Raw genomic sequence first — 25,664 nt, forward strand, 5'->3', positions numbered from 1 at the left:
ATGTCGCTTACACTAACATTTTTACTAAGTCTACTTTGTATTATTGTTTTCAAAATTTTTATTTTTTTCATATAAAAAACTATTTGGCATTTTCATACTCATCTGTCTTTTTCCAAATTTCTTCTCTGCGCTCGCTTACATTTACAGCAAATACAAACTCTTTATCTAAAACCATCAAATTACAAAATCCATCATTGGCTTTCAAATCAGACACACAATCATCATCGTATTCACCATCCTATCAACAAGATCAAGAACAGCAACAATCACTGTCATACTTATCCTCATCACAAGCACCAACTGCCATACCAATCACCAATGAATCGGCTGCACCTCTGCAAGGATTTATGCAAAAAATACGAAATTTTAATTTCAATGATGCAAAAAAATTTAAGGAACGTTTCCATTTCGAATATTACACAAAGGAAAAATTTATGGGTATGTTTAAAAGACACTACGGACTAAAATACTTTTTAAGGTGAAGTTTTGGTCTATGATTATTTTCTTCTAATTAACACATTTTTATAAAGATAATTTGATTATGCATTAAGCATAGAAATTTTCACTTTTTGTTTTATTTTTAGTTTTTAATTTTTCTGTGGGCGCTTTTATGTGGCTTTGATGCCTCCGCATTTTAGCTACCATCAGCTGCCAACGCATCTGTCCATTAAAGCTTCACATATTTTGTGTTTAGCTTATCTTTTTATTATGTAGCAGCAGCAGCAAGTTCTCACCTTTCTGCATAAAGTAAACATTAAATTATAATTAAAAGAAAATATATTATGGTTATTAGTTGTTGGAGTCAACCTTCAGATCTCATATCTATGCGTGCATAGATGCAACGGCGGCTACAAATTAATTGAAATTATTTTTCATATTGTAATTTTAACATTCACGAAAGCTTTAAATGCATAAACTTATATATTATTAAGATTTTCTACTAACCAATCATTAGTTTTAGATAATATTGATAATATAATTTTGTAATGTATGGTCAAAATTATTGATTTTATGTATACATCTGGTATTTGGATATCATACCAAATTGATTACTATTTCTTAATCTACATTCCTTTAAATTACTTTGAAACAATTGTTAGTCCTTATTTACATGCTTGTAACACTTGTCCATCTGAGAAACTAATTTTGTGAACTTTATCAATAACTTCCCATATAGACGCATTCAACGAAATAAATCACAGTCATTTTTTAAATTGTATGTGAATGCCAACACTACACCTGTGATGTGTACTTAACATTATCCAATTCGGTTTTAAAGTTATATGAAGACATTTAATTATTTAATTTTTTATACTTTAAATAATAATTTAAAGATTGCTCAGTTTCAAAGTCTATAGAAATAAGGCAATACAATGAATTTTACTCAAAATTTTACAGAAAATATATGAAAGGTAGTTCAAAAAAAAAGGTAGTTTTTGGAAAAAGTTGCGCTATATTATTCGTTGCATTCAGTAAGGAGCAATTGAAAAGACGTGTTATCTAAAGCTGGTTGATAAAACAAAAATAATGTCCACACTGTAAATCACTAGAGTTTTATTTTTTTCACGAAAGCTCTTTCAACGTTACTGCATTAGCTAATATGAAGACGATTACCGCTCGCATCCTTTAATTCAGAATTAACATTTATATGAAATTAGGATGTTGCCATTCTTGATTTCAAAGCCAACCCTATTTTGGGGATTCGTCTCTGTTATACTCAATGAATGGAAGATAGGTGGTTACAAATTAAATGACAGAATCAACAATGGCAGATTGCATCGTTTATTGGTATCTCGTTTCGACTAATACATCGTTGCACCGTTTTTCAAGAACAACTGATAGCTATTAACTGTGCAGCAAACTGGATTTTGAGTAACACAATGTTTAATATAGGTAATATGAAGTTTGCAATATTATTGTGCACCCTAGATTCAATCAAATTTCTGGTAAGCTACATCTAAATAGTTCAAGAGTGTCGCCATAAGTTTATCGTTGTCTTACTCATTTAACTCACCTTACTCACCTTTAACTTGAATGGGGAAAACTATTTCGGTCTTCTACTTTTTGTTTTTCAGTTCGTTCAGAGCTGGTGCACATAGAACGCCTATCCGGAGTATCACAGCAGTTAATTTTTTGCAATCAGATTAAATTTAGTGCACAAGACCACCACTGCAACCCAACTTGTTCGATTTTTTAACAACTTATTCATATGCTCTTATATTTTTAAATGAGAATATGTCAGCTTATTATTATTATTATTATTATAATATGTTATGTATACAATATATATATATATATATATATGTGATTACGAAACGACCAAAATTCTCCTCAAATTTACGAAGACGTGGAAACGATTCAATAAATCATGAAGACATATTTTTTTAAAAAATCTTTGATGATGGAAAACAAGTTGGCATATTTATTTTCTCTCATTAGAGAAAAAGTTGTTCTAACATTTTTACAATGTATCCTCAATTTCCAATTTTATTTACAATCACAAATTGTTTGTATTTCTAAGAAAAACACTTCTATATTTTGGACTGCCATCTTCAACCTAAATTGCCAAGCGGCCCACTAAACTAAATTCTATAACAAATTGTCATTGATCACTGAGTTAATCATAATGCATACATCAATAATTGATTCCAAATTATAAGTATTTTAATTTATATTTATAGTTCAATATTCTTGGAATCCTACTATGTAGTGCACTCTAATCAACACCACAGATGTTTTATTAAAATCAAAGACAATCGATTTCAACAGCAATATTGATATAAAACACACATAATAACTTCACAGTTCACCAAATTAAAAAGTACAAGAATTACCAATAAAATTATGTGAAGAATTCTTCTCAAGTAGTTTTTTCCCATATGATCACGAAAAAAAAAAATTGTTACGGATTTCAACAAAAATGCATTGAATATAGTTTTTAATGGTTTATGGTATTATACGCATATAAACAGTATTTTTGTCGATCGTAAATAGAAAATTTGTTACAACATGTGGACTATAGTTGCCATGGATGCAATTGGAGGCTTTATTTGACTGCTTAATAACATGGAATACTTCCGCATTTTCATAAATTTTAGTCTGACACCTTTGCCATTATAATTTAATTTAAACTCAAATTAGTGAATTTTTTTTCTCAAAATTTATAAACATTTAAATTTATATGGTTCTGTTCCGTTTATCAATAAATTACTTAATAACATAAACACAAAATAAAAAATTATTAAATTATTTTCACTTTAATATTTGACCGAAATGTTTATAATGTTGAAATCTATTGAATTCATGCGATATTACTTTATATTATAAAGAAATATTTTCATGATTCAATGTACAAGTTCATTAAAAATATAAGAAAATGTTTTATGAGTTATTTTTCAATGAATTATTAAACTTAAATTTGGTATATTGATGTAATTATAATGAAATGATTAAATTTATGTAAAATATTATTATTAATTACATTAATGTAATGTTTATAATATTATATTATTATATAAACATAATTATAAATGTAACCACCTATCAGGTCCGGCATTGATTTTCTCTGCACATGGGCGATAGTTTCTATATTACTTGAGTGTTATCATTAGGATTAGAATACTATATATATACCACGACGCAGGTGCCCTATTGTGCTAACTTCAGTTGGTTCAACCGATCATTAGTATGGTTTTGTTTTGTTCCATATGGTATATGAAGCAACTAGCCTGTACGACTTTAGTATCAGTATTCAGCACATTTTCTGAAGTAAAACCGACTAAATAGCTTAACGAAAATAACTTGTCCACATACACTTATCAAATATAAGTAAAATTAATTATTAGATGTTAATTGTTACAAATTTCATTTTATTAAAAGTAAGTAACGAATTATAATCATTTTTCACACTTAATCGCTTTGCATACAAATTATTTACCAATTAAATTGAAACTCATTTCAATAGAATACTAAAGCGAAAAAGTTCCCATTTGACCTATTTTTATTCCTTAATAGTTGCGTCGGCTTCACTTGTTGACAGTCTGGTATCGTATTAATTTCAACACCGCAGCTACTGTGTAAAATACTATAATTAACCCAATTTTCGCAGTTAAGATCTTGACAAACGAACTTACACATTTAGAGCACAGATACTTTTATTTATTGTTTGCCGTGTGATTACTGAATGATTGCTTTCAGGAGCGATTAATTCGTTTAAAAAATTGTGTCTTATAAAAGTCAAGGCACACAGAGCACTGCCCATAAATGTGCCCAGTCTAACTAAACTATATATATATTCAATCCAATTCTTCGTTATGTTTTATTATACAATATATAATTAAGTTCTACTGTGACAGAAATTTAAAACTAAAAATATTTGTATTTGCATGCCAGGCACGTACCAAGAATTTTGCTTCAGGGAAATATCAAAATATGTAGAATGTATCTCGTTCATTTATGTAAATATGTAATAAGTTTACCAAACATCTTTCCATATATAGTTTATATGTAATTGCAATGCGTTTTTATAGATTTTGCCATAAAATTAAAAAGTTTAACGATCTCTTCATGTGCTTTGTGTCTAAATTCTTGGATAAATAAACATTTTAGGCGTGTTCGAGTTGAAGTATTTATTTAGAAAAATCGAGTAAGGTTTTATGGAGCTTTTTTAAATTGGCTATTAAAAACTTATTTCATTGTTTACAAAATACATAAAAAGAAGTTATTATAGTTTTTAATGTTTCTTATAAGTAATTATATTAGAGTTTTATTATTGAGGAATAGGTTAGGTTAAGTTCGGTTATTCCAGAGATTCCAAGGCATCCACTAAGGCCTACAAGCCCAGTGTGTTACCATTTAATTGAAAACTCAAGGATTAGAATCACTTAAAGCCTTTGGGAAAGCTTATAATGCTATTCAAGGGGAAGTCTTGCAGTTCTTCAAACAAAGTATATGGGAGGCACTTTTGTCGTCCTCTCCATAACTGCGGCAGATATGAAAAGGTAGATTTAATCTTACAGTAAGGTTACCTAAAATGTAGTGATCTTACTATAAACTTACTATAAGATATCTCAACGGTGCATCTCAACGAGAGAGTTGGATTTCATTGTTGATGAATAGATGGATAAAATATAATTTTAAAAGTAAAAATTACTTTTAATATAGACAATAACATTTTTTAAATGATAAAGTATACTAAAATAATATAAATGCATAATATATTATTTACAAGAGATTCGAGCTTAATTTTTTAATCTGGTCATCCTTGCGGAAAACAGCATTTTTTCAAAACTGTATACATAAGTCACTAATTACCTTTGGAATATTTTTATAAATGAATTTTTGTATTTTTCAGGCATCGTTTGGGGGTATTACTATTCTGAAAACTTCACACTTTTTTTAAAAAAAAAATACTTAAACTTAATTTATATATAACATTTTATTCATATAAAATTTAATTACGAAATTTAATTTCGTACTTTGAACTTTCATACATTGCACCAATATTTCATATTGCACTATTAAATATACATAAATTTTTTGTTTTTTGTCCAAATAACGTCGGCTTAGTATATAAATAAATATATATTTTATGATAGATATGCACCCGTGCTTTCCTGCGGATGACTCTAATACTTTTATCAGCGAGATTATCAGTCCACACTGATTGACTAGTTTTGATCAAATCCCTAATCTCTAAGACTTTAGCTTGAAACCTGGAATTGATTAATGTTCCCTTAATAATATCGTAATTTTCTTGAATGGATATTTTTTCTACTCATTTTTTGCAAGAAATATTATATTTGGGTAAATTTTAAATCTCTGATATAAGGTTAAATAGTCTGAATAATTCATAGTCTTATTAATTCATAGTTTTATATTATTATAGAACTGTGTACTTATTGCAAGAAATATTTTAAATATATAAATTAGTGGATATAAGATTTTAGATCATGTTTAATACGTTTTTAGAATATTGTTTTTTAACTCTTATACTATAAGTTATATAATCATATTATGGGAATTTTATTAGTGAAGTACTCATAATTTTTGAGTGAATAACGCAGTATTGTTTATGTTTTGAAATCTAAAATATTTTTCGATGCATTTGTTAATTAAATTAATACAATTTAAAAAATAATTTTAAGTAAATGAATTGTAAAAAATCCTTTTTATTTTGATAAGTTAGTGTCAATAAGAACCTCCTCTATTTCTTATATGTTGTTGCTGTTGTTGTTGTTGTGGTTTGAGTTAGTGCTATTGCGCACTTTTACTCTTTTATAGTTGGGGGCTTATCCCTGTCCCACATTAAACTTTAACTATACTAGAATCATTGTCATTTATATGTGTTTTAACGGATGACGGACCGTAGATCAGCATATCTTCCTGTGAGTCTTAAGGTGATCTTAAGGTTTGTTAGGGCGGGGTTGGGCAACGTATCGACTTTTGTGAATAATTTTAGAGCTCTGTCATTGATATATTTTCTCACTGAATCGATCCTTACATCTCTATGCATATCTGTTGTCCTAATATATCATGGAAACTTAATTAGACTTCTTAAAACCAGATTTTGTGCTATCTGTAATTGCTTTATGGCAGTATTTGAGGCTTTGCTGTATGTTACACAACCGTACAGTAATGCTGGCCTAATTATTTGAGTATATAATAACTTTCTATTTTTGAGGTTGAATCGATTATTATTAAACAGTGGCTTAAGGATATGTAGAAGTTTAGAGCAACTATTCCGTTTGCATTTTATATGTTTATACCAATTAAGTCGTTTGCCAAAAGTGACCCGCAGTTATTTTATCCTTTCTTCCCACCGTATCTCCAAGCCACCGACGCACACTTGGAGGATGCTACCTTCTAATTCGTGTTACGAATATAGCCTTGATTTTATTATTGTTTATCTTAATCTTCAATTTCTGGAAGTATTTCACGATGAGGTCAATATTGCAGTGTAAGGTGTTGCTTACATTTATGGCATCCCGGTCAGAGTAGATCAAGAACATGTCGTCTGCGTAAAGCGCTATTGACGCGGGGGTTAAGATAGGGATGTCTGCCGTATATATATTAAACAATGTGAGTGACAATGGCGAACCTTGAGGTACACCTGCTTGGGGACCCCAAATTGGGCTATTTTGACTACAAGGTCATCATACCAGGCCTTGTCAAAGGCTTTTGCTATGTCGAATATTATCATTCCGGTTGATTCCCGTTTACTTAGAGCGGTTTGCATCAACTGTGCTGTTCTGTCTAGTTGTAGTTCCGTGCAAAGATCGTCCCTAAAACCCGAATTGTTCGTCCGGAAGGATATTTAGGGCAATCACCACTGTTTTTAGCCTAGCCTGAATTACTCGTTCTGCCAGCTTCCCCAGAGTTGGGAGCAGGCTAATGGAACTCCAGTTCTGCGTAAATAAGGGATTCTTGTCCGGTTTAGGAAACACTATAACCGATGCCATCTTCTACGCCTTTGGAAACTTACCAAGCCTAAACATGCAGTTGATGATGTTAACGATGCATTGGATTGCGTCTTTTGAGAGGTTATACAGGCATTTGTTGTTGATATTATCGTGTCGAGTGCGGATCTGGTCTTAAGACTCGATATGATACAGTTAATCTCATAGCTAGAGCACGGCCAATTTTTTTCCTGATCTTGTTGGAGAGGCGTTTGGCTTTTCTTCTGCTCATCGGGTCTCCAGTTATCTGGGTAAATTTTCGAATTGCATTTTGCCGCCTGATGATTTGTTTGATATACTGCGGCAGGTAGAATTAACTACTTGGTTTTCTGATTTTGGTGGTGGAGCTATTAATCTTGAGTTTGAGGTCCTTGATGAACTGGACTCGGATCACAAACTAGTTCTTTTCATTCTTGAAAACTGCCTAGTAAACAACATGAACCCCACGTACGTAACCACCGACTGGGGCGCATATAAGAACCAGGTTGATGTTACAAATATTTCTTATATGTTGTCTCTAAATATCTGACACATTAAATATTATTATAAATACTTTGGTATAAAATGTTTAATAACGAATATTTTGAATTAACTTTTTAATTATAATTTAATCACTATTTTAAAAGTTTTTTTTTTTAGATTATTATTCAATTTCTACGCATAGGTAAATTTTTATTATAATAAGAGTCAATGTAATATCCTTTGTACATATGGACATGTATATATACATATAAGTATATAAATTATGTATTACATCTTAGTTATTAAATAAGTGATTTTTGCAATGCGTTCCATAAATCTTGAATAATAATTGACAGCAAATTAAAAGTGCAAATTTATTTCCTATTTGCATATATATATTCTCCACAATTCCAGTGTCATATAAATAAGAAGTATAAATGAAAGTAATGAATATTGTCACTATATTCAATTTTTCTATATAAGTTTCAATCAAAATTAATTGAGTATGACCGTATGTAGAAAACACTTTATTGAAATTACTTATCAATTTTTATTAAACTTCATATAAATTTTTTTTTACACTTGATTTGACATTCCATTTCTTTGTAGGTGGTCAACTGAAGACAAAAAATGGACAAAAATATGTGTTCAATGGTCCGCCGTCCGGAGTTTTCGTGTCAAAGACGTGTGCTACATTCTCAGTTTTAATTGTAATACTCATAATAATTTCATCAATTTTAATAACATATTTTACTACAAGAAATACAATTAAGTAAGTATGCTTATTATTCAATATTGATATATATATGTTAAATATAAATCAAAAAATATAATATCATTGTTATATATAGTATAAAATCAATATATGAGAAAATGGATTTTGCTATTTAATTCGGATATAAATAACTTTATAAAACCTAAATATGGTATTAAATATTATATTTAAGCAAAAGACAAATGCTACCAGTTTTAGGTATTCGGTTTCCTTTCTGCAAATAAAACAAAAATATATATGAATATTCAAAAATTTATGAAAAAAGCAATCATAATATTAAAAATTATTTTATTTGACACTTCCAAAACCTTGAAAATTCTTAATATCTAGATATAATTTATTTCCTGCTTAATTTGAAAAAAGCACTCTGGAAAACAATTACTCATACGCCATGAAATCATTTATGTCTGTGCAAAGTCAATTCAATTAATTTCCATAACCATTCGTTTTGTTATATAAGAAATCAATTTACTAAAGTAAAGAAAAAAAAACTATAGTAATTAAAAGGTGCGACAAATCATTATAACATTTTTGCCAACTAGTGATTTTTAAAGTTTCTACTCATTATCACACAATCCATTCTGAGAATATTAAATTGTGCACGATTTGACCTATTTTATTAATAACTGCTCTTCTTATGCAATGACCACTGATAGATATAGTGGAAAGCATGTCAAACCTAAGTAAATAAATTCTGATTTACCAAAGAGAATCAAAAGAAATTCGCGTTAATAGGTGTGTACTTCCCCCATTTCAATTTTGATTTGTGTGGCACGGGTTCAAGTAAAAGTAAAGCGAAGAAAGCAATACTAATTGACACATTAAACGTTTTTGAAATGGTTAAAGTTAAAAATATTAAATAAATTAAGTTGTTCAAGGAGTGCCACTCATACTTTCATAAAGTTTTTTTAATTCCTTTAATTTTTTTCTTTACAGTTGCATAAATGTACACACTAACCCTAATGATTTACAGGACACAAATGTTGTCCGTTTGAATGCAACTCCAGTGGCCACCGCCAGCATGTTGAGCGTGCCTATGCCACCGAAATCGAAATACAACCCTGAGACACTGCCCGCACCAGTTGGCGATATACCAATTGAACATGATCTCTTTAGCGAGGACAAGACTAAATTAGTGGATCGTAAATTGCATTTATATGACGGTTGGTCGCCGTTGCAATACAAGTAAGTAAAACAAGTAATTTTTACGCAAATCATAAATCACAATCTCTAGAAATTGCTTGATTTAAATTTAAGTAAATTTAATTGGATTGTTGCAAACAAAATAATTCAATTAATTCAATTTGCACTAGCAATGGCTTTACATGGCACGCTTCAATAAATTGAAAATTGTTTGCTTTGGTTGGCTGGCTACTCTTCCTTTGTGGAAATTCTATTCAATTTAATGCTAACAACGAGTAAAATGAAATGCTTTGATTGTACAAATGCAGATACGAATATGTTCTACAATTTCAATGAGATTATGATTACTATTATATGTTCATTTCATAAACAAAATATTTTATGTATCGTATGTAGGAAGAGTGGGTCAAGGTATGTGACCGATATGTGTACATATAAATTATAAAGGATTTAATAAATTAGCACAAACATTAGACATAAGTAAAAATTAATAAAATAAATTCATGTTTTTGTGACTGAGCTTCTATATTAAACAACAAATAAACAAGATATATGACATCATATCAATAATAAAAAAGACGATAATTGATTTTAAACAAAATGTTGATACATTTTAAGTGGGCTATAGGTAAAAATTATAGTCCATTATAAAAATGAAAAATTATATCAAATTGTATTAAATTATCGTCGAATAAAATTTAGAGGTTGGTTGGGTTTGCTAACCAAATATGAAAACATATGTAAGACTACTATTCGAAAACTACTAAATATAAATAAAAAAGGAATCCACCGTTTGCCCAAAAACAAAACAATCAGAACTGTGGATTTAAAAAAATGAAAAGGGTTCCGAAGAATTTGAAAAGTCGAACAAAAATCTGGCAATAGGTAAAGTTATGATATTGTTTTTTGGTTATTAAAAAAATGTAACTTTTTTGCATCTCATCAATTAGAATGAGAAAATATTTTGGAATACATAATAAACATTTTTTTGGAAAATATGTTATATGAAGAATTCTCACCTTAATTTTTATATAAGATTTTTTTAATTTATTATTTTATTTATTTATTTATTTTTTTTTTTTTACTTATTTTATTTATTTGTTTATTTATTTTTTTTACTTTATTTATTTATATTTTTTATTTATTTATTTGTTTTATTTATTTATTTTACTTTATTTATTTATTTATTTGATTTATTTATTTTGTGCTTTGTTTATTTATTTAATTTATTTATTTATTTTATTAATTTAATTTAATTATTTCATTTATTTAGTCATTTTATTTATTTAATTTAATTATTTCATTTATTTAGTTATTTTATATATTTTATTTATTCCATTTATTTATATTCTGTTTTATTTATTTATATATATTATTTATATATAATTGAGTTTTTAAAGATATGCTGAAAATGAAAATATTCATTAACAATTTTGTTTATTTAGCATTTAATTTTTTGTTTCATTATTCCAATAATTTTAAGAGTCAAGTGATACATCAAGTATCAAGTAACAATTTTTTATTAAGTAAAATAATTTTTTTAACAAAATATTATTGTAGTATATCTAACAATATGATGTCTCTGTTCTCATTTATGGTATGTTAATCAGTGTTTTATAATTTTAATGAACTGAACACTGATATAATGAAATACTCACTACCCAGGAAACACCCAACGATGCCAAAACACAAATGGAATTATCATTTCAGCAAGACAGAAAAATGTTAGACAAACACAATTCATTCACACCAATTCATTATTAGAAAAAAATAAAAAAATTTTTGTAAATAAAAAAATTTAAGTAAAAAGTAATAAAAACGAAATGACAAAGCGCCAACATGCCACATGATCCATCATACATAATTCCCTCAATTGGCAATGAATGACTGAAACTGGCTCACGTCATCAATTCACTACGTCGAACGATGTGCGTGCAACTTGGAATACCACTTATGCGTCTTTGGATCTTGTTCTACATTTCACGGTTCAATAGTTGCAGTGAGTGAATAAGTGATCGAGCGAAGATCAAATAAATAGAAACTTAAAGTTAACAATATATGCAGCACATGCAGCAATTACTGATTTACTGGCAAGGCGCTAGGCATTAAATGAATAACGGTGATAGTCGCTGTAACTATTGCTTTATGAATAATTTATAATTTTCTTACAGCAAATACTGCAATGATAAAATGCAGCTGTAGCAGAAATGTTGTGGATACACTACATCAATTATATTTAGTATTGTGTGGCCAGTTGCGTTTGGAATTAGCGGTGTGATTATCTTCAAGCATAGTTGCAAGCGCGTGTATATTGGATTCAATAAAATTAGTGGCACGCCATGGTAGTTCTAAGAGTGCCGATGGACAAGAAATTTTTTTCAAATTGTTTTCTGACAACTACAGCAATTTCTAGATATATATACAACATCATTTGTTTTTGTGTTATTCTTTTTTATCAGAAATATTCAAAACAAAAATCTATGTCGTAGCATTCTTTTGTAACCAGGAAACGTTGTACGCTAACTGCAGTATTCTATATATGCTACAGTTAGTGTGATACTACACAATTGCTATATGAAGACTCCTAGCGTATGCGTTGTTCTTGTATACAATCAAATTTAAAACCACTAAGTTGTATATAAAATAACGATCGCTACAAGATCACAGTAGTTATACCCGCAATAAAACCATCATTAAAGCGACTTGTCTCATTAAGTGGCTACTTGCACGCAATTATTGGCGCAGTATCTGTTATACCGCTCAACGATTCTTGCTTAACATAAATCAGCATCTCAACAACTTTTAATCGTTGCAGTAATCAGCACTGTAAATAACATGAGCTTACTGAAGGCGCTTGTGGTGTTTACGGTAGAAACACTTGCATGATTTGCTTCAGCAAAGTTTAGTACTGCGGTTCTTTTTTGATCCATGGGGTCTCAATTGGCGTGCTCAGTTTAAATTAATTCGCTTCACTTGGTGCGTCTTTCAAAGTCTGTCAATTGCATTAAATTGGTTAGATTTGATTGTGTGTTGACAATATGCAACATTTATTGCTACTATTCGTCATGTTGTTTCACATTTTGTGTGATTTAAGTGTGTTGTTTTGTTAAATATGTAATAAATTTATCTAAAACTTTTTTTAAGCCTTTCTTTTAAACTGTATTTTCAACCTTTTTTCACAAATTTAATTTAATGCAATAGTTAACTTACAGATCTACTTAGATGATGAAGAAGTACGTGTAACTATCTTCCAAGTAAAATATCCCATTTCCATAGCCGATTCTTGTAAGCTCTGCAAAATACGCTTGCACGCCAGCTGGTACTGCTTCGTTTGATGAAAATTGTTTTCGGCAAAAAAATTTCCTTTAACTGTGCCTGGTCCGATTAGACTAACAAATCTCGTCAGTTAAATTCCGCATTCTTAATATGCTACAATTTGTGTGATACTACTTTATTGCTTTTTGATAACTCTTAGCAATTTATTGTGCTTATGTGTAAAAAAATAGTATCAGCTGGTGGTTAGATGATACGTATTTAAACTACTTACTACCAAAATATGAACGACCAGAATTCAATGAGTTCCAACAGAATATCGAACAGTCTCAGGCCTAATGATTTGGAGAAAAAGCGGATTTAATCTAATAAAACCCTTGTATTTTTTTTTATAGGATAATTGCCCTAATGTGGGCAGTTTATATTTTAATTTACTGGTGTTGCATTGCAGTGATGAAAAATAATTGCTTTCCTATGTAATCTGTGTCTTTTATTATGAATTTCATAATTCAATTGACCACATAAAACTGACTTTGCCTCTATCTTGGTTGTTTTCTGGATACGAACTGATTTAGGACTCAATTAGTGGATTCGCACCACTCTTCATCTTTTTTTATTTGTGATTCAACATCAAAATCGACACTTGAACGTGTCTTTTTTGCATTGTTAGCAATTGCAGACAACTTTTTGAAATCACGTGTTAGAAACGACTAGACTTCTTCTTAAACCTATCTGGTTCTATCAACAACAATCATAAAGATGCAACTTTAGGACAATCTTCACATGGTTTTGGAGCAATGTTGTCCGGACTAACGGACTTACCCGCTTTAAGCTGATTTATTACTTCAAATGGCTTATAAAAAAAAAATAAATTTGCAAATGGACTTAAAACTTTATTTATGGCTTTATTTTCATAAACGAGAAAATAATAAAATAAAATAAAAAAGTGTTGCTTTTACTTTTTGTCGATTTAATAGCGGTCCGCAAACAATCTAGTCCCTTGGGGTTTATAAGTTATATATATAGCTGTTTAATATACCGCCAAACATTTGTCATCACATGTTTGTCTTTGGACACATGCATTGATTTACAATCGGTGCCAAAGTACCAATTTTTTTTGAATGAGGGCTAGTTGTGATGCATTCTATAATGTTTAAACAGCATTCTAGGCTTGCAAAGACATTCTGCCCAGATGATTACGAGGTATTTCTCAAAGAAATATATCAATTTGTTGTAAATTGTTTTTTTATAGATTCTTTAAAATAAAAAACAATCGAAACAATTAATTAATTTTCTTGCACCCAAACAATGCGATCTGACCAACACCATTTTATTATATACAAACAAAAAGGAAAACTGCATTAATGCTAAAGCAATAACATAACAAGAATAACAACACCACAAGAATGACGATTGAGTGGAACCCGATGAGTAGCAGAGGAAGGGGCAGACCTGCACACAATTGAAGAAGGCAAATTGATATGGATATGTCACACATGCGGAAAAGCTGGGGAGAATTAAAGCTATTAGCCAACAATCGTACCGAGTGGAAGATCTTTGTTGCAGCCCTATGCTCCTCCTAGGATTAAGTATATATATATATATATATACTAGCTGACCCGGCGAACGTTGTTTCCCTTTGCAATTAATTTTCCTCGCTCAGCTGAGTTATAATATTTGTTGTTATTCAACTTAACCTTTAGCATTTTAATACGAAAATTATTTTGAATTGATTTTTTCTTTTGAACTACAAAAAGTCCACATGCATTACTTATGTTGTGTTATTTGAAAAAATATTACTTATGTTATTTGAAAATATATTTTCAAATCCTTATAAGCACTACATTTTAAATGAAAAAAGAATATCAATGGATATTGCAAAGCGTCGTAAGAGCGATAACTGTCATCAATCGTATGCACTGTGTTATCTCTGCGTTGTATTCATATATCTTGACGTTCAAATGCGTCGCCAACCATAACAACTGCAACTTCATTAATAGTCGGTGCATTATATCGGCCCGCATGCTGCCCAGATGGTACTTTGTCTGCTTTTATGACGATTGTATAGTTGTCGTTTAGCAGTCGATTTGAAACGGTATTGAACAACTGGACCAACTGGTTGTGATTTTTTAAAAACGGTTCTAAAATACCCACAATTTCTTGCTCCTCCATCTGCTCGATATGGTTGTACTGGCAACGTGCGTTTCTTTGCTGCTTCTCATCACCCATGAAGTAGATTTGCAGAAATTTGGGATCATTATTGGGCATCGGCATTAAAGAACCAATTTGGTGATACACTTGGCCCTGAATCTTAAGCGTTGATTGAAAATTGCGACCAATCTCATTCTGAACGATTTTTGTTGTTCCAAATGATGTCATTTAAAAGCACGAATTGAATTTGCGAATTTTACGAAAAAACAATTTAGATTGAGATGTAGCTCCAGCCAATAGTGCTTTCAATAGTTTTGGCGACAAATTCAATGGTGGCAATACAACTTTTCCAGATGTGCAGCAGAAACCGGCCGATTCACCTTTGTATTTGAGTGTATGACAGTGTTGGCACTGTTTGTTCATAGCACCGATTACAATTCGTGAATGTGACGAATAGTCGATAACCGACTCATATTCAAACGCAAGGTGATGAAATGATGAACGTGTCAATGCCCGATACACTTGCAAACGCTGTTGTTCACGTGTTCTGAATATGTCGGTGACTCGTGGACGGGCCAGTCTTTGTCTCAATGCATTAGCTCGAAGGCGTTATTTGCGTTGCTCTTGACTTTCATTAAGACGTGTGATTGTATCCTGGTTTTTTACATTCTCATTGTTTTCTGCCGATCTATTTAACCGACGGTTCTGGAGTAATTGTGAATTCAGAGTCGCTCGACCAATATTTTCTCCTTGTCCACGAAGACGTGGCATTGTTTTTTGTACGTTATTTATATCTTTATATATATAATTTTTCTTTTTTGTGTGTGTTCAAGTGAATTCAAGGATGGTCTAGATTCACAATTTGGTCCATTTATATTAGACATTTAAAAGTTATTCATTCTTACTTTGATTTGTTTAAAAAGTTTAAACTCTAAAATGAATCGTTCAACTATCCTGTGGAATTTTTGAATTCGCTGGATTTACCAGGAATACCACCACATAACTTAAGATTAAAAATTGGCTCACCTATAATTATACTGTGGAATTTAAATGCATTTAAGGTATGCAACGGCAGTTTTACGATTCATTATAGAGATTTTAAACTTTTTAAACAAATCAAAGTAAGCATGAATAAATTTTAAATTTCTAATATAAATGTACATGGAAACCAAAAAATAAAAAATTATATAAAAAGACATTATCCAGTGGGCCAAATTGTGAATCTAAACCTTCCTTCAATCCACTTGAACACACACAAAAAATTTCATCAAAATCGGTTCAGCCGTTTAGGAGGAGTTCACTGTCAACACACGTACAGAAGAAATATATATATAAGATATATATATATATATATATCTTATATATATAATTCTTCTGTACGTGTGTTGACAGAGAACTCCTCCTAAACGGCTGAACCGATTTTGATGAAATTTTTTTGTGTGTGTTCAAGTGGATTCAAGGAAGGTTTAGATTCATAATTTGGCCCACTGGATAATGTCTTTTTAATCAATTTTTTATTTTTTGGTATCCATATACATTTATATTAAAAATTTAAAATTTATTCATGCTTACTTTAATTTGTTTAAAAACTTTAAAATCTCTAAAATGAATTGTAAAACTGACGTTGCATAGCTTAAGTGCATTTAAATTCCGCAGCATAATTATAGGTGAGCCAATTTTTAATCTTAAGTTATGTGGTGGTATTCCTGGTAAATCCAGCGAATTCAAAAATTCAACACACAAAAAAGAAGAATTATATATATAAAGATATAAATATCGTACAAAAAACAATGCCACGTCTTCGTGGACGAGGAGGAAATATTGGTCGACGGACTCGGAATTCATAATTACTCCAGAACCGTCGGTTAAATATATCGGCGAAAATAATGAAGATGTAAGAAACCAGGATACAATTACACGTGCTAATGAAAGTCAAGAGCAACGCAACGAACGCCAGGAAAATTAATTGCAAGGGGAAACAACGTTCGCCGGGTTAGCTAGTATATATATATATATATAAAATATATATTATAGCACGTGTAATTGTATCCTGGTTTCTTACATCTTCATTGTTTTCTGCCGATCTATTTAACCGACGGTTCTGGAGTAATTGTGAATTCCGAGTCCGTCGACCAATATTTCCTCCTCGTCCACGAAGACGTGGCATTGTTTTTTGTACGATATTTATATCTTTATATATATAATTCTTCTTTTTTGTGTGTTGAATTTTTGAATTCGCTGGATTTACCAGGAATACCACCACATAACTTAAGATTAAAAATTGGCTCACCTATAATTATGCTGCGGAATTTAAATGCACTTAAGCTATGCAACGTCAGTTTTACAATTCATTTTAGAGATTTTAAAGTTTTTAAACAAATCAAAGTAAGCATGAATAAATTTTAAATTTTTAATATAAATGTATATGGATACCAAAAAATAAAAAATTGATTAAAAAGACATTATCCAGTGGGCCAAATTGTGAATCTAAACCTTCCTTGAATCCACTTGAACACACACAAAAAATTTCATCAAAATCGGTTCAGCCGTTTAGGAGGAGTTCACTGTCAACACACGTACAGAAGAATTATATATATAAGATATATATATATATATATATATATATATAATATATATATAATATAATATATATATATATATATATATATATATATATATATATATGTGTGTGTGTGTTTTTTTTTTGTTATGCTTTTATAACATAACAGAAAGGAAGCTCATAAGTACCATGAAGTAGCCATGATTATAATTCCTTAAGAGCCGCGATTTACAACTTTAAAGCCTTTTGAACAACAACCTATAACAGTAAAGTTATACATATGCTCTTATTCAGTAAAGTTAGTCGTCAAACCGCGACATTACTGTACATTAAGTTGGTTAAAACTTTTGAAAAGAAATGCAATGATTTTTAGTATAAATTACTTTTCTTGTATATTGCATTTCAGTAAATAATAATTATCACAGATGAAACTTTAATTATTACACACGAATAAAGTGTTATTATTATAAAAGTCAAAAGTAAATAGAATTAGTCATACCGAAGGTATTGTTAAAATCTGGTAGTTTTTCCTGTAAATAATGTTTTTTTTTTGTTTTTTAAGCAATAGTTTTAATAAATATTTTGAAAACATATTATTTGTGTGTAAATAATTTTATCTGACCAATTGATAACTACACACCTTTGTTTGACGTTAAATAGACGCCAATTATACATAATTAGTTTATTGTTTATGAAGGGAAGCCACATTTGTTGTAAAGACATGAGGCATGAAATTGACATTAGTTAACAGTTATGATGATAAGAAATATAAATATAGAGATGTGAAATAACTGTGAAAATTATTCGAGTAATAAATCTGCATTTTGCAATGGGCGTGGCATTGAAGAAATTTACTTTGTAATTATTCGTAGTGATCGGACGTATGCAGTACGAAACACTGATCTAATTTTGAGCAGACGTGTGTTGAGTATTAGCGATTCCATTTACCATAACGGGGATGAGAATATTCTTATCAAAAAAAAAATTTCCTCTAAATATTATCAAATCTCAATCACAATCAAGAGAAAATATTTATACTAATGACTTATAATCCTAGTTTTTCCAAAAATGACCCAAAATCAAAATGTTTTCACAAAACAACTCACAAATTAGCATTAAAAACCAAAAATACTGTACTTCAGAAAATTTGTTTAACAATAAAAAAGCAACAATAGGGAAGATGGTTTAATATGATATGGTATATAACATCCCTTATGGTGGTGATGGTGTCAACTTATGCTAACAGGTATATGTTGTCACAACTAAAAATTAACTTCGAACGAGAATCACTGGACACAATAATAAATTAAGGAGTCCTACCACATCTATTGACCAAAAACTGCTATAGCAATACATTGTATTAAAATCAACTTTGATGACGTATAAATTTTTAATAGGCAAAATAATTGCAAATGTAGAATGTTGCTAGAAATGTTGCATATAATTGCTAACATATACACCAGATGGAAAACAACTAAATTACAAGAGTGACACATGGCTTAGAAATTCACAGGTCACTGGTGCAATTATTATTAATTATTAAAATAATAAAAAATTTTAAAAATTAGACGGAACCATAATGGTTGTTATATCATACTTTGGTTATATAATATAATATGAAACAAAAGCGAGCTAAAGCTTTGCTAGCCAAAAAATTAATAATTATAGACAATTAAGGTCGATATCAATATTTACAGTTATTTCTTTTTTAATTTTATTGTTATTTCGATTAATTTTTATAATTTACATTTCCTTGTAGAATTACAATTGAACCGAATCTTGCTACATCTTCCAATAATGGCAGCATTGCCATTGAAATACAGCGCGATTCTAAGACTTCAACATTTTTACCAATTGTGCTTGATGTGCATAATGTTTCCATATCGAATGTACGCGTCATACGTGCAACGAACACCTCCAATGGCGAAGAAATCGAGTTGGATTTTGATAGCGAATATAGCCAAGATAATTCTACGTTTGTAGTGACATTGTCCAAATCTGTAGAGAATGATAAGGAATTACAAGTGATTTTAAGTATGGATTTTGTAAGCCAACTTACAGACACATTACAGGGCGTTTACAAGACAAGTTACACAAATGTGGATACAAATAATCAAGAGTGAGTACTGTTTTCCTATAAAATATTCTATATATTCATATGTATATTAATATGTATATGTATAACATGAATATGCATTTTAATATGTTTTGATCATTAATATGTATTAAAAAATTAATGTATACATATGATTCGAATAGGTTCAACATAAATTTGCAAAAATAGAAGGACACTTTCATGTTATGAATTCGGTTATTATAATATTGTATTTATGATGTAAATTTGTATATACAATATATATATATGATATATAAACAATATAAATATTTTTAATATTTTATAAATGTATGTTATATTTTAGATGGATGGTTAGCACACAATTTTCACCAATTGATGCAAGACGCGCATTTCCTTGTTTTGATCGTCCCGATAAAAAGGCCAATTTCACAATTACTATCATTCGGGAGAGTAAAAAGTTAATGGCTCTATCTAATATGCCAGTTATAAGAAGCTCGTGAGTATTACAGATTTTCATCAATAATTATACACATATACTCACAGTGTAATATAATTGGTTTTATTATGAACAATTTAAGAGTATTTAATAGTATATATTTTATCCACTTCATATCGAATAATAAAGCTTTCTAATGTGTGGTATATATTAAATGTTATAAAATGATTTTAGACCCCATCGTCCTGGTTACACCAAAGATGAATTTATGACTTCACCCAAAATGCCTACATATCTGGTCGCATTTATTGTCTCCGATTTAGTTAAGTCACACTACTCCGATCTGGATGCTAGTTTGGTGCCACGTGTTGAGATTTGGACACGGCCAGAAAATACTGAAATGACAAATTATGCTTATTCAATGGTACGAAAATTCTTACCATTCTATGAAGATTACTTTGGCATTAAAATTCGTTTGCCAAAACTCGACTTGGTGTCTGTACCTGATTTCGGTTTCGGTGCAATGGAAAATTGGGGTCTTTTAACTTTTCGGTAAGTATATTTTTATTTAAGCACAAATAATGTCAACGTTGGCATGTATACCTTCTGCTAAAAAAGTATCCTGATTTTGTTGTTTGTTAACTACTCCTTAAGTAATAGACCTTTATCAAACATTTTTTGTTATGTTGGTACACCCTTTCTTGACATATGGTACAAATTTGAGCGCCATCTGTCAATTAGTTTGTTTACAGCAGCTGTTAATGTTAGACTACCTCAAGTGCATTTAGCGATTTTTACTATGGAAAATTTTTATTGTACGATTTTTGTCCAAACACGGCACCACTGTAATCGCTCAGGCACCATATTCGCCAGATCTGGATCCGTGCGACTTTTTCGTGTTCCCGAAACTCAAATTGGTCCCTCGTGTTAAGCGTTTTGAGTCGATTGAATCGGTAAAAGAGAATTCGCCGAAGGAACTAAATGCCATACCTGCACGGGCCTACGAAAAGTATATAGAAGATTGGGTTAAACGTTGGCATATGTGTATCGGACCATATTTTGAAGGAGATAAAATAAATTTGGAATAAAATTTAAATTTGTGTGTTTTATTTACAAAATCCGGGTACTTTTTGAGCTGGAGGTAATACATTGAGCATGAAATCATGAGAGTGTTTGTTGCAAGTAATAAACCAAATAAAAGTCTTCAGTAAAATTTAAGTGAATTAGTTAAAAATGCGGGTAAAGAAAAAACATACAGCATATCTCGATCCTTTTTTTAAATACATAATCATTAATTCTTGTTTTTTTTATTTTTTTAATAAACAAAATTATTTTTATCTTAGTGGACTCATGCGCCACTCAATCAAAAACCAAATTGACGTGTGACATTTTTGGGTTGTTGCTGTCTTCTATTCAGGAGTGACAGTTGACTGCAACCCTCAAAAAAGTCTTTAGGTTTTCTCTAAGCAGAAAAAAATTTGTTTAATAACTTTTTGTCGAGCTCATTAAATATGTGTTTTTAAATTAAAATAGTTGATTCAGTTTACTTTATCCACTCTCGACGATGCTGAAGAACTCAAAATTAATGTAGTTATACAGTAATTGTCTCTAAAAGTATTTGACCTTTAAGACATAAAGTAACTTATTTACCATATTTTGACATTAACACACAAATTTTTTTTAATTTAGGGATTCTGCTTTACTTGTACCAGATGATATGGCCTCCTCTTCCGAGCACATGGAACATGTTGCTCAAATTGTTGCACACGAGTTGGCACATCAATGGTTTGGTAATTTAGTCACACCGAAATGGTGGGATGATCTCTGGTTGAAAGAAGGTTTCGCTTGTTACATGAGCTATATTGCATTGAACAACGCACATCCCGAGTATAAAATTATGGATATATTTACTGTTTTCGAATTTAAAGAAGCTATGCAACATGATGCCGATAACAGTTCACATGCCATATCTTTTGATGTTGAATCCACGACGGATATACGTCGTATTTTTGATCCGATTACATACTCAAAGGGAACTATTTTATTACGTATGTTGAATTCAATAGTAGGCGATGAAGCATTTCGTGATGCTACGCAAGATTTATTAAAAACAGCAGCTTATAATAATGCAGACCGTGAAGAGCTTTGGGCGCATATGTCACACCATGCTCATGCCAAGAAAACATTACCAGAAAACATGCATATTAAGGATGTGATGAATTCATGGATATCAAAACCAGGTTATCCCGTTGTGACAGTAGAAAGACGTGATGCTGATTTAGTTGTTAAACAAGAACGTTACATACTTCCATCAAGAAACGTATCCGATAACAGTCGTTGGGTTATACCAATTTCGTTTGAAACTGATGAATTGCACAAAGGAGATAATATTCCAACACATTGGATGCAAGAAAATGACACTGAAATTATTATTAATAATGTCTTCTCCAGTGATAATAACACAGATAATGTAGTCTATCTGAACTTATATCGCACTGGCTATTTTCGCGTTAACTATGATTTGGCTTCTTGGTTGGCTCTTCGTAAGAAGTTTAGCACGTTGCCGCGTGTAACACGTGCTCAACTATTAGATGATGCAATGCATTTGGCACAGGCGGAGTATTTAACATACGACATACCATTGACATTCCTTATAGAAATTTTCTCAGCCACCGATGATGAATTATTATGGAATGCAGCGCAAAATGGTTTAAATTATTTGATTGATATGCTTCAGCGTGAACCGGCATATGAAACCTTTAGAGTAAGTAGAATAGTTTATGATATATAATATTTATTCATTACTTGAAATTATAAAAATTATTGTATAGTAATTATTATGTTTAAGAAATATTTAGAATAATTTAATTAATATTTAAAGGCTTTCATGAAGTTCAACGTGCGTCCAGCTTTTGAACGTTACGGTTTGAATGAACCTGATAATGAGTCGCATTTGCAGCTTCAGCACCGTGCGGTAGTCGCTCGTTTGGCTTGCAAGTTTAACTATGATCGTTGCACAATGGCAGCTCATCTCAAGTACCGTGAATGGATGGCTGATGCCAAACTAAATCCGTAAGTAAAAGAGTATTACCCGTAGTAATTATATATTAAAAAAAATTCACTTCATATCTCCGCAGCAGCAAGCATATACATATTAAAAATAATACAATAATAAGACCATATCAAAATCCAATTAATTGCTGGGATTTATGTTTTTATGTTTCTAGTTCTACTAATTCTGTACCATAACTGTTGACTATGTTCCTAGACATATCATAAAAGTTATTAAATATAGAGAAGTTTTAGGTACCATCCTCCAGAACTTTTAATATTTTTTTTCTAAGCAAGTATACATAATATAAATTCTTTCTGAATGTTTCGTTCCCAGCAAAAAACCCATATCAGTCTTTTACATATTTATGGTCAAATTTTATAAAATATGTTACAATTTTCTGTAGATTAATATTAATATGTTTACATATTTATCTGCTATATTACAGCAGTTTTTTTTTAAATTAATCATATATTTTAATATTTTTTTACATTCTTTCATATTTACAAATTTTTTAAAATTAATTCAATTATCTTTCTTTTACTTGAAATCCATTAGATTTACTGCTTTTGTTCAATTTATTCCATAGATATATCATTTACCATATTCTAACATTATATTTCAGTATCAAACCCAATTTGAAACCAACAATTTATTGCACTGCATTAGCTGAGGGATCATTTCAGGAATGGTATTTCGCTTACAAGCAATATAAACGTAGCACAAGCGCATCGGAGAAAGAGCAAATACTAACATCACTCGGTTGTACGACAAAACCGTGGTTACTCTCAAAGTAAGTGAAATTTTAATAATAAGTATATATTATTTAATCATTTTATTTATATATAAATATTTGTAGGTATTTAAATATGACAATCAACCCTACTTCTGGTATTTTAAAACAAGATGGTGCGCGTGCCTTTCGTTCTGTTGCCAAAAATCCTATTGGCTATGAAATTGCATTTGATTTCTTACAGACAAACATTAAAGAAATTGCAGATTAGTGAGTTATCATCATATAATTTAATTATTACAATATTTTATTAAATTCCTAAATATAATACACAGCTTTGGTGACGGCTTCTCAACGCTATCCGAGATGATAAAATCCATTACAACATATATGAATAAAGAATACCACAAAGAACAGTTGGAACAATTTGCTAAACGAGCACGTAAATTGGGTCTTACGGCAGTGGAATCCGCTATAGAGGTGGCTATGCAACATGTGAACAACAACATTTACTGGCGCAATCGTTCCTATTACAGCCTCAAAGGATATCTCGAGGCAATTGTTAGTGAATTCCACATTAACATTTTCTAAGCGTTAACTGTGGTAGCATACTGCTCTATAGAATAAGCTCATTTTAATTATAATACACATATTTTTCTAAATTAATTTTGAAATTAGCTGTAAAACAAATGCAATGCTTATTTATTTTTATTTTAAGAACATGTTTGCAACTATATTTTTAAGAAATTGAAAAGTTAAGCCAAATTTTTGCTTTAATATTTTATTTAATTTTTTTGTTTTTTGCAAATAAATAAAATGTATGTCTGTTCTAATTATTTAATTAAAATCAAAATTGCAAACAAAGTGATATATTTCTATAAGTGCAGCAAAATACTAAATTTTTTTTAATCATATAAGTTTGCCGAGTAAGATTTGATGCTTTCGCACTTTATATTATAAAAACTAAAATATATTTATATTTAAAGTAACATATTATTTTAAATTATACCTAAAATTATTTGCATATATATTGGAAATTAATTTCTCATTATTTTCATTTGTTATATATATAATTATAGTTTAAGAAATTTTAAAATTTAGTTTCTATAAAATATTTATATATACATACTATATATGTAGTAATGTTCCTATGTTAAAATATGAAATGAATGCATATGAAAATAGTCATTTAATTTATATACTAAAATAAAATATAGCTTTCATAATTATTTTTGTAAGTTTGTTTTTTTATTTTCTTTTAACCTTTTCTTTATTTATATATTTATTAAGTTTTAATTAATGTTCAGTTAGCTGTATGATGGCAAGGGAAAGGATTGAAAACAACTTTAATTATTTGAGATACTTATATATAAAAAAAATATTTGGTTTAATACTATATTCAAACTTATTCAAAATCAATTATATCTTGTTGCAATTTTAATAGACTACCTTTATCATTATATCAAAACATTAAAAAATGTTTTATGTTACACATATAATCATAATTAATTATATACGTAGTATTTTTTCTTTCTTGTACAATAT

General features: G+C 29.8%; 1 protein-coding gene across 1 annotated transcript; it reads left to right on the forward strand.

Moving 5' to 3' along the window:
* Window positions 1-24,816, forward strand: LOC119676182 (aminopeptidase N). Its single transcript, XM_038087415.1, has 12 exons — window positions 1-37; window positions 148-438; window positions 8,529-8,691; window positions 9,631-9,879; window positions 19,581-19,940; window positions 20,242-20,394; window positions 20,569-20,886; window positions 22,024-23,098; window positions 23,216-23,406; window positions 24,012-24,179; window positions 24,246-24,389; window positions 24,455-24,816. Exons 1-12 carry the CDS (start codon window positions 1-3, stop codon window positions 24,708-24,710), a joined length of 3,405 nt encoding a protein of 1,134 aa, XP_037943343.1. The 3' UTR covers window positions 24,711-24,816.
* Window positions 24,817-25,664: the final 848 nt, after the last annotated feature.

This window comes from Teleopsis dalmanni, chromosome 2, assembly GCF_002237135.1.
Source record: "Teleopsis dalmanni isolate 2A chromosome 2, ASM223713v2, whole genome shotgun sequence".
Classification (NCBI taxonomy): Eukaryota; Metazoa; Arthropoda; class Insecta; order Diptera; family Diopsidae; genus Teleopsis; species Teleopsis dalmanni.

Bases quoted from the DNA above. Each gene is read 5' to 3' on its own strand.
- LOC119676182 (XM_038087415.1), top strand. From the start codon at position 1: ATGTCGCTTACACTAACATTTTTACTAAGTCTACTTT. The intron at 38-147 runs GTATTATTGTTT...TTACATTTACAG, and splicing joins ATTTTTACTAAGTCTACTTT to CAAATACAAACTCTTTATCT. The intron at 20,887-22,023 runs GTAAGTATATTT...TTTTTAATTTAG, and splicing joins TGGGGTCTTTTAACTTTTCG to GGATTCTGCTTTACTTGTAC.